Source organism: Epinephelus fuscoguttatus, linkage group LG14, assembly GCF_011397635.1.
Source record: "Epinephelus fuscoguttatus linkage group LG14, E.fuscoguttatus.final_Chr_v1".
Classification (NCBI taxonomy): domain Eukaryota; kingdom Metazoa; phylum Chordata; class Actinopteri; order Perciformes; family Serranidae; genus Epinephelus; species Epinephelus fuscoguttatus.
The window spans coordinates 4,372,675-4,384,213 of NC_064765.1; the positions used below are offsets into that span (position 1 = coordinate 4,372,675).

The following is an 11,539-nucleotide window of genomic DNA, read 5'->3' on the forward strand; positions in this document are numbered from 1 at the left end:
CTCTTCCTAGGAAGTTTGAGCGATCTGCATGAAACTGGCAAAAGTTGGAAAACTTCCTAAAACTGAGCTTCTATAAGGCAATGAATATTGCGGAGGGCGTGGCTCATCACATAAAGGTGTAGAACATCTCAAGGGTTTCACCCATCACCACGCAACTTTGTAGGCATATGACCACACATAATCTGAGGGGACCCCTCCATTATTGACCCCATCAAACAAAATGGGGGCGCTAGAGAGCTCATTTCTTATCTAGGCCTAACCGCCATATGGATTTTTACTAAACTTGGTAGATATGTAGAACAGGATGCCTCCTTTTATTTTTTGCCTCTCTTTGACAGGACACTGAAGCAGAGAGAGAGAGCAAGAAAGACATGCAGCAATGAATGAAGGCCAGATTCCAACCCCCACCGCTGCAACAAGGGCTAGCTGCACCTTTCTCATGTGAACTACCAGTGCACCCCACTTTTAAGTCAATACACCATATAAACACTTTAACTATCTGCCTTTCAACGTGCTACCTCAACTACTAATGTACAGTTTTAGCCCACTAACTATCCCACTATTGGCAATGGTACTACTGTACTTTCAATAAAGCACTCATACTATCAAATTCACATAAACTCTGAATACATTGCTCTTCTTAATGGGTTCAGTTGACTATTTAATCTGCAATTTCCTATGACCTGTATCCCAAACACACACCATGTCAAACTGTACGTGGGCAACTGTGCACTCAGTGGGTATGGACTAGTAATATGATAGTATGAAAAATTCATTTCATGGCACCTGCGCTATTTCAACTTGTTGACATCATACTGTTACCCACGGCAACAACAAGCATGGCTGAAAGTGAAATTATTACCAACTCCACGGTGGTTCCAAAAAGAGGAGCAGCTTCAGTTGTGTGGAATAAACTGTGGCGTCCTGAATGTTTTACTGAAACAGTCTCTTTTAGTGACTTAGCGCTCAGAGGGAACTCATTCAACATCGGCAGTGCTCGGAATCGGGCTGGTTTTCACGTGATCGGCCATGACCTGCGACCGGCCGGTCAGTCTAAAATATGCCGATTTAAAATGCCGGTCAAATTCCCGGCGCACCGCGTGATTGACGTCCTGTAACATCAGCAGCGCACACACACGCACATGTGCAACTCATGGCTTGGGCGATGTGAGGAAGTGAAACATGGGTGGCTTCTCACCTTAATCATTCACACACATCAAAAGAGAGAAGGAGAAAGTTGTTAACTGTCCGTGTTAAACTGAACTGCAGAGCTCTCACTGCTGCACTGTGCCACTTGAAACTGACGAGGCACGTGCCAAAGATACGTGTGTCTGCGCGCTTACTGGCGGGCGTGTCCTGAAGACCTGTGTGAATTTTCCACAGGAGATATTTTTACTTTCTGTCTATTCAACGAAATTACCCACAAATGCTATACACTAAAAATTATTATTTTATTTAGGGGTGACCCCGAATAGTCGATGATTCGGTGATTCGATTCTGCCAGTCTCCCCGTCGAATTGTCGCAAAATGTGGTTATGAAACAAGACCGTACCATTCTGACTATATGGGGGTGCTCACTGCTGCTGAACATCTGGATTTGACATAGAATGTATTTGTTTTCTAGTAATTCATGATATTTTGATACAAACATCAGCCTAATTTCTGTTAATGAAAAATTGAAAATGATGTGTGCGTTTAATCAGTAGGCATAATCATTACTACGCATGAATAAATCGCCCAGATGCTTGATCCAAATAAGCTGAGGTGAGTGAGTGCGCTGCAGGACCATCAGAGCAGCATCGAGGCCTACGGTGATTTACTGTGGCGGAGGTATGTGCTCTCAAATCAAACTTTTTTGAAGGGTTATTCGTTTACCTGAAGTGTCTTGAAATGAATTTCACCGCTGATTTTTTTCTTGATGGACTCTGATTATTTATTTGGCTACTTTTTGTCCAACATGGCCAAACTATTGAGAGCGGTGACGCACGGTCCGTGTGGATGGACTAATATGAACCTGAGTTGATTAATGAAGTAACTTGAAGTCAGAAAGAAGGAAAACTGTTTCTAAACCTTTTGATGATGTTTTTGGATGTTTATTTGTGAATGAAATGGCAAGTCCTGACGAGTCAGAAACGACTCCTGTTAAAGACATGGATGAGGCTGCAGCACATCTGCACTCTCCTAGAGCATCATACCTTGATGAAGTGAAAGGAATAAAGATAAAGATAAAATGATAACCCTTTTACTTTTATTATCATCATCTTATTATGCCAACTGAAGAATTAAATTTGTTTATTTGGGTGTTTTAGCTCTTTTCTCTGGAGCAGAAACTGACGCAAATGAGCTCATTAATTAATGAAGGGGAAAACAACATGATTCGACGATTAGTCGGCTAAAGGAAAAATCTGTCAAATCAGATTCGACTATGAAAATTCTTAGTCGGGGACACCCCTAATTTTATTTATCAATGTTTTTATGTATGTATGCCTTTTTTACTTATTTATTTTAATACTGTACCTGAAGTTATATTTGGGCAAAAAGGAAAATGTTTCTTAACCTGTGTAACTGTTTTTGTTTGTTTGTTTAAGATGATTTTTCAAAAAGCTGGTTGTATCTTGGTTGAGATGTTCTAATGAAGCAAAGATAGAAAATATTGTGTGAAGTGGTTTGAAAAAAATGAAATTGGAATCAGCCATCCAAACGCTCTGCAAATCGGAAATCAGTATCGGCCCAAAAAATTGTAATCGGTGCACGTCTAGTACACAGTACAACACACATTTCATGTTTCATCTCCGGCCCATCAGCTGAAGCCTTGCTCTAACTGACCTTCAGTCTAACCATATTAACCGGTCCTCAGCTCCAAAACAGGATGTGATGTCACCGGCTTGATTGAGCTAACGAGGAAATATTGAGCCGAGCATTAATAGACTGATGTGTGAGAGGGGTGGTGTAGAGTGAAATGTGGTAATAAAACTGGGCGACTGTGTTGCTGTTTCTGTCAGCTGAGTGTGTCAACTGTCTGCAAAGGTCTTGGTGTGTGTGTATTTGTGAATGTTTTAGTGTGTGTGTGTGGGGGACTGCATTACTATATAGGCCTGAGCCTGTGTGTGTGTGTGTGTGTGTGTGTGTGTGTGTGTGTGTGTGTGTGTGTGTGTGTGTGAGTGTGTGAGAGAGAGAGAGAGAGAGAGAGAGAGAGAGAGAGAGGTGGGGATGGGGGGGGGGGCAGCAGCGTGCTGATCAGCTCTTTTACTCGTGACAACGTGCCAGCCTCCAGGCAGAAAACTGCAAGGATTATAAAAACGGAGGTCAGTCTCAGTCCTACATCCAGCTTCACGGTTCTTAATGGTTTGGTTAGAATAATTACATTAATCACTGGTAGGCTTACAATTATATATATTATGAAGCGTGAAGAAAAATTTGTTTGAAAATATGAACATATGTGTATATCAAACAAAACTCTGGTCCTAATTCACACTTCTCACTAGGTTGTTTTTTATGAGCTACTGGACAGTTGAATTTCCATTCGCAGATCGATCTATCTATCTATCTATCTATCTATCTATCTTTCTATCTATCTACATATCTGCAGAATGTCACTGTGAAATTGACCTTTGGCCTTTTGGATGTAAAATGTCATAACTTCATCAATTTTTTGACATACTACATTATACTGACATTTTTCATGCTTTTTTATTACACTAATTTTGACATACTGTACTGGTATTTTTTATGAACTGACATATTCTATCATGTATTTTTTGGCATACTTTATTATGACATTTTCAATTTTTTTTAACATACTGTACAATTACATTATTTACTCATTTATTTATTTATTTATTTATTTCTTTTTTGACAAACTATACAATGACATTTTTTATTTTTTTTTTTGACAAACTATACAATGACATTTTTTTTTTGACAAACTATATAATGACATTTTTTATTATTTTTTTGACAAACTATACAATGACTTTTTTTTGATAAACTATATAATGACATTTTTTATTTCTTTTTTGACAAACTATATAATGACATTTTTTATTATTTTTTTTGACAAACTATACAATGACATTTTTTTTGGACAAACTATATAATGACATTTTTTATTTCTTTTTTGACAAACTATATAATGACATTTTTTATTATTTTTTTTGACAAACTATACAATGACATTTTTTTTGGACAAACTATATAATGACATTTTTTATTTCTTTTTTGACAAACTATATAATGACATTTTTTATTGCTTTTTTGACAAACTATCCAATGACATTTTTTATTTATTTTTTTGACAAACTATATAATGACATTTTTTATTGCTTTTTTGACAAACTATCCAATGACATTTTTTATTTATTTTTTTGACAAACTATATAATGACTTTTTTTTTGACAAACTATCCAATGACATTTTTTATTTATTTTTTTGACAAACTATACAATGACATTTTTTATTTATTTTTTTGACAAACTATACAATGACTTTTTTTTTTGACAAACTATACACTGACATTTTTTATTTATTTTTTTGACAAACTATATAATGACATTTTTTTATTTATTTTTCGACAAACTATACAATGACATTTTTAGCAATTTTTTGACATACATTTTTTGACATCATTTTTTAAATATTCTTTTTTTTAATGACATACTATGCTATGAGATTTTTATGACTTTTTTAAAACTTCATCCTATCAGACATTTGTGTGAAATGTTGTCATAATTAGTGTATGAATTCCTGACTTATGGCCAAAATCATGTTTTGTGAAGTCACAATGACCTTGACCTTCAACCACCAAAATCTAATCAGTCCATCATTGAGTCCACATAGATGTTTGTGCCAAATTTGAAGAAATTCCCTCAAGGCATTCTTAAGCTACCGTGTTCACGAGAATGCGTCAAACGAGGGCAGAGTGACCTTAACCTTTGACCTTCAAGCACCAAATTATAATCAGTTCATCTAGGACTCAAAGAGGATGTTTGTGCCAAATTTGAGGAAATTCTTCATGAGATATTGTGTTCCTGAGAATGGGACGGACATATGGATGCATGTATGTATACGGGTATGAACAGACAACCTAAAAACACAATGACACACGTGTCATGTGCGCGGATGCATATAAAGTTTTTATGCTTTGCTACGGTGGAAAAGTTGGTACACACCTCGCATCTCTGCACTCCAGGTGCCTGTCTTTTTGCCAGAGCACTCTGAACTCCACGAGTTGAGAAAACTTCAACTCAGAGTGGAAAAGTGCCCCACGCCATCTCCACTTTTTTCCCCCATTGTCCAATCACATGATTTGAGAGGTGGGCCTTCTGTGGTGGTCATGACAACAAGTTTACAGTTGGTAAACTTGGAGGAGAAATTGGTGGTGCTCAGTCGCTCCATAGCACCAATGGACTCCCTGTAGGCTGTAATAATTTTTTTTATGCTAGGTGCAACAATAGACAGCAGGTTGTCAAACTGCCCCTGAGTCATCCTTAAATATGCCTGTAAACGTCCATGATGGAGGAGAAGCTCCTGGACCAACTGGTGGTACTCCCCATGATCCAGCCTCTTTTTTAGGGTCTCATGTACCCACACAGATCTCTGTTTATCTGCTGACAGCCTCTCACCCTCAACCAGAGCTACAGACAGCACCCTCTGCCTCAACATGGCAGCAGCTACACACTGATTACTGCAGGATACATAAAATGAATAAATAAATGGCAGATCTATGGAGAGTTTTTTTTTTTACCGGTGATATTCAGTTTTTGTAAATTACTAATAACTCAGAATGCAGCGGGTTGAGCCTCATCACTAGATGCAAATCAAGAGTTGCACAACAGTTGGTGGCAGAGGATAACCGTCCGCAATTCCTCTCACCACTTCCTATTCTTCGTCAGACTGCCACTCTAATGCTTTAAGTGAAGGTCAATGACTCCAAACTGGGTAGATATTTTTAACTAAGCCACTGAAGCATGTCCCCGAAAGCCTTCTGCTGTTGACCAACAGGAAGTTAAAGTGCTGCCCAATAAGAGCGTGGCCCAGCACAGATCTGGATGTAAAAGTCTGAGCATCTATCCTATCGTCATAAAACCTGTTGGTAATCTTTAACGCAGGTGTCGAAAACTGTCAAAGGTCTTGATCTTAACCAGCTTTCAAGGTTCAAAGATCAATGCGGGCTTGAAGTCCAAGATCAATGCTTGCAGCTACATTTCATTGTTATTGTTTATTTTCATCTGATCTCGTCGAGCACTTCGGGGTGCATGACATGTTGTATTCATCATCATGATCATCATCATTATTATCATCATCATTAGGCTGGATGAAGACCATATAATCTCAGCCCAGCTGTGTCACTGCCCTGCATCTGTCCTCGTCTTCAGATCCGACTCAATAACAACAAAACCGCCGGAAATATCACAACTGCTACAGAACAGGCTGAAGGACCTGAACAATGGCAGATCATTTACACAGAGCTGACAATCCACAGAAACACACACACACACACACACACACACACACACACACACACACACACACACACACACAGGGAAAATGTCATCAAGCTCCCATCCCATACATCAGACAGGCTGCCCTGTCTAATAGTACTACAGTACCCATGAGCCTCAGCTGGTGCTCAGACTGCTGTGCTTCCACAGTAAAGTTAGATTTGCAGCTACAGCTCATACATGTCAGATGTGTCTGTAAGCTGGTGGACAATTACACTCGTAAACTGTGTCACTGACTTTCACAATAAATTCAAACTCAGTGTTGCTCTCAGCTTACCAAGGTTAAATAATGTCAGCACCCTGAAGGGCAAAACACGCCAAACTCCACTGAAAAAATGTCATTTTTAAGACCTTCTTGCTATTTGGCAAAACTCTACATATTGTAGAAGAAGGTTGGACAAATTTTATAACTTACAGTGGTTATAATTTCCAATTCGGCATAAACCTGACTACACAAACATTTAGTCTTTTAATGATGTTTTAGGGTTTTTTGCGTTGCTTTCAACCTGAATTCACTGATCAGGGGCGCAGAAAGAACCGTGAACATCACAAAACTTGTCCTTTTTTTAAAAAAATTATCGGCTTTGGTGGATTTTATATAAGCCGAATTTATCATAAGACGCAAAAGATTTGTGTGACATATTAGATTATGTGCTGCCACTTCTCTATCCTCTTTTTAAGCGAAAGAGCCTTAATAGGCAGATTTTCATAGGAGGTCTGGAATTTAGTTCCACCACTGAACATGTAGGGGGTGTAAGCGGATCTAACACCTGATAAAGGTGGTTTTGCACATCAAGTGTGACTCTCTGCCCCCCAGTCCACTTTATAGCTGAGACTAATAGTTATACAAGCAGGTTCAACTGTCTCACACGGGCCTGCGGAGCGATCCCGGCGGTGGTTAGTACCTGATGAAGGTGGTTTTCCCGGTGGAGTACTGGCCGACCAGCAGCACCATGGGCTTGCTCTGGAAGTCGGCGGCCTCCAGGGCCGGAGAGTGGAAGTCATGGAAGAGGTAGGTCTCCTCCAGCGGCAGCAGCTTCTTGAGGTAGAGGGTCTGCAGTCCCTCCGTCACCGTCTGGTACATCTCTCCTTCCTTGTTGCGTCCACCTTGCTCCTGTTTGACCCAGCTGAACATGCTGCTGATGACCGACTCACTTTTCCACCACTGAAACTGACGCGCTCGAGTCCAACTTCCCTGTTTCGATATTTCCAAATGTCCCGACTGTTCTCTGCTCCGTGTCGCTCAGTTCGTCTTTCTAGGCCGAGCGGAGGAAAGTGTGTGTCTGAGTGTGTGTTTGTGCGTGTTTGGCACCTGGGAGTCTCCGCAGCTCTGAGCACACTGCCTCCTCTGTGCGCGGCTCTGTGCGTGTTAGTGGTGATGTGACCGCTGCTGGTGCGCCTACCTGGGGGCACCGCCCTTCCCCCTGTGACGCAGCCTGAAACACACACACACACACACACACACACATCCATTTGTTTATTATTAGAAACAGCCGCTGGAGTCAGTTTCCTGAATATGCCACAGTTTTATAGTTTGATCATTTTTGAATGGAGTTCTGGACACAACACATCATCTCTCATATAAAACAATCATCAACACAAGTTCCAGCTTCTCTGAGTTTTAACGTTTTAATCTGAATCTGGTGGCCCTCACAGTGGATTGAGTTCAAATATATTTCCTTTTTTGTTTTTTATTTTTCACTTTCTGTGATAATTGTTTTCATATTTTATAAAAGCTGAACCTGTAAGTTGCAATGAATGGCTTTATTAATGGCAAACAAATAACTGACTCATACTTTATAGTTTAGTTTATTAGCTTGATTATAAATGACTAATTGACTTCATTAGGCCATTAATATGATTGACTCAACTTGTCAGCTACAAAGTAGTTATTTCTTGCGCATTACTGATATATAAAACACCAGTAGTTGCTCAGAATAAGTTTTATCTTCTCTTGAAACATTAAACCATCAATAAAGCCATTAGTTCTCATTAATATTTTAAAGGGCGACTTATTATAAAGTGGCATTCACATAATTCATGTCGATTTTAGATGACAGGAAATCTCTGTTTCTCTTTAAAGCGGTTTGCTTTTTTAAACAAATAAACTTTGGTGTGTAGCTGCAGGTTATTCAGAGCTCCTGCTTTCATCATCATCGTCATCATCATTGTCTCTTCGTGTCCTGTTGCGCCCTCTGCTGGATGACGTCTGGCAATACACCATATACACACTGGCTCCACAGCAGCAGGTTAAATTTGGTAAGACCCTGAAGAGAACCTCATGCCAAACTCCACTGAAAAATAAGCCTATTTAAAAGATCCTTGCTTTATGGAAACGCTGATAATCCAATAATAATTATGAGTTTACAGACCTGCTTGTTGAATTTAAATTTTCAGCTGAATTTACCTGAAGGCAAGATTCATTTGTTTGATATCTTATATATCACGCTGTATCATCACTCTTACGCTGAACAAGAGAGGTTTAAGAAGGTTGATTTTTATATGAAGTCTGGCATGAAATCTCCAGCAAATAAACTGTTTTCAAGCCTGATAAATGGTATTTTCCACTGCTGTGGTGTAACTGACAGCCATCCCATCCTGTTTGACATCTAAAATTGTTAGCAATGAAAAAGAGACAGAGATGATGTCATCTTTATATAATAACAGGGGAGGGAGTATTGGTTAAGGTCTGTAGACAAGCAAACAGGAGGGTCTGAGGTTCAAAGTTCAACCAAATATTCTCAATGAGTGCAACACTTAAGAATTAAATTCACCCCAGTATGGAAGCCCATTTCTGCCAAGAAAAAAAGCAGATGGAAAGTTAGAATGAAAAAAATAACAACACTCATAAGCTAAAATTAAGAGATCATTGTGTCATTCATGAAATGTTAGTTAATCTGTGGGTTTGCACATAAAAAACCTTGGTGCTAAGAACCTACTCCAGATTCATGAACACCGTGGAAAACTCAGATTTGATCATAGGCACACATGTATGTTCATGAATGCCAATTCATCTTAAATTGACAGCATGCTCCAGCTTGTCAGCAATTAGCATACATCCCCGCCCATGAACAGCCAATGACCGCCATATAAGGAGGTGATAATTACTCTGGATAGGTGCATCCTGTCGAGCTGCGAACATGGAGCAAACAAAGACAGAGAGAGACAACAAGTTTGCTGACACTGAGAGGCCGTTTACACGTACACAGTGATTTTGATAAACGGAGACATCTTCCTTCGTTTGTGCCCTTCGTTTACACGCAAACAGAGATTTCTCCTCTAAAAATGAGTCTTTCTAAAAACTCCGGCCAGAGTGGAGATTTTGGAAAACTCCGGTTGCGCGTTTGCATGTAAACTGAGATAAACGGAGATAAACGGAGTTATAGGCAGCCGACGTCACAGTATGCGCCGGAACTTGCGCCTGTGTCAAAAGTGCGACCTATGTTGCTATGGTGACAATAGATACATGGAAGGCTTGAGCTTCTCGTTACACTGCCACCTACAGGTTTGGCATGCTCTTGTGTATATATACACGGGTAAGTGTAAACAAAGATCTTTTTGAAAACGGAGACGGTGAAATGTCCGTTTATGAAAATAGCCGGCCACGTGTAAACGACCTCTGAGATTGAAGTTATTTTAGGTGAAGTGGGGCTGAGAAAAACATTTGATTTTCTTCTGTTATTGGTAATGTGACAGGGACAGGTAAATCAAAGGCTTGGAAGGAGGTAACGGATGCTGTTAACTCTGTGTCCTCTGATTTAAGAAAAGTTATGCAAAAATAGTTCAACAACACAACAAAGTTGATGCAAAAACTCACAAGTACACACAAAAAACCACGACAGCTACAGGAGGCTCTCTGCTGCAGACAAACGCATTGCTTGCATCATCAGAGAGACCTCTCTGTCAGTTTGTCCTCAGCCTCAGCAATGTTTGTCACTGTTATGAAATTAAACCACTATTAAAACATTAACAAACAGTCTAATGTACTCAATAATGTATGTAATGTAATAATGTATTAAGTTGATTTAAATGACTCATTTATGTTTTTAAGAACCCTAAACTGAATCTTAAATCTGCTAGATGCAAACTAATTGAATTAAATGTGTCACATTTCTAATCACTTCTCATGATTAACTTGCATGTTTCAGACGCGTCTGTGTCTTGTGAACATAACAGAGCTCAATATGAATTAAAATTGTAATTTCTAATAGCCTAATGACAAGCAACATTTACGTTTAACATCTTATTTACACTAGCACTACGAGCAGTCAGAAGCAGGAGTAGATTTTGTTAGTACGTACGAAAAGATCAGGGCTATTAACTGTAATGTACTGATTTACTGTAGTGTTTATACTGTACCTTTAAGTTGACCTTTAAAGATATGTGTTGAAGCAATGTACTCTGTGCACTGCCAAGTCACACACTGGTTTATTATTTCATGTATTTCTATGGCACACACGTACACTCATTGAGCACTTAAGCATTGTGGTGGAGAAGTACCTAGGATTCACTGTGCATCATTTTTTTTTAAAAATAGCATGAGGATGGGCTCAGAAATATTGGTGGAAAATTAGGGGAATTCTAGCTTGGCCTGATATGACTCTGGTAATAGGAGGCTGCCCAGAAAAGCATTACATGGTGAAATTGGCTCCAAGGGACAAAAGGAGAGCGGGGATACTATTATGTACGAGTGCAAGCAAATAGGCTGGTTTCAGGGAAAGAACGGAGAAGCCGTGACACCGTTATGTTCAGCCCAAGTGGGTAGGGTTAAAGAAAAAGGCGACTCAGCAGAAATCTTCACAATAAAAGTGAGTGCACAGACAAAGAAATTCCAGTCTTGCTCCGGAGCAAGACTCATTGAGTTGTATTGTGCTGATGCCTGCGTGCACATTAAACTCAGTTGCATCTGATTCTACGTGTCTCCAGTGATTTTTTTTACCTCTGGGTATTTGAGGTTTTTTTTATATCTAATAGAAAACAAATAAAATTTGTTCGAGAGGTAGGGAACGAGGTCGCAAGCTTTCTGGCCCAGCTCCAGA

The 11,539-nt window shown here is 39.4% G+C and overlaps 1 protein-coding gene across 1 annotated transcript in view; it reads right to left on the bottom strand.

Annotated features, from left to right (window-relative positions):
* The window catches only part of ehd4 (EH-domain containing 4), a 52,745-nt gene extending 44,840 nt beyond the window's left edge, over positions 1-7,905 (bottom strand). The window contains exon 1 of the mRNA XM_049596127.1: positions 7,406-7,905. Coding sequence (XP_049452084.1) covers positions 7,406-7,635 — 230 coding nt within the window. The 5' untranslated portion in view covers positions 7,636-7,905. The remainder of the gene's footprint in view (positions 1-7,405) is intronic.
* Positions 7,906-11,539: the final 3,634 nt, after the last annotated feature.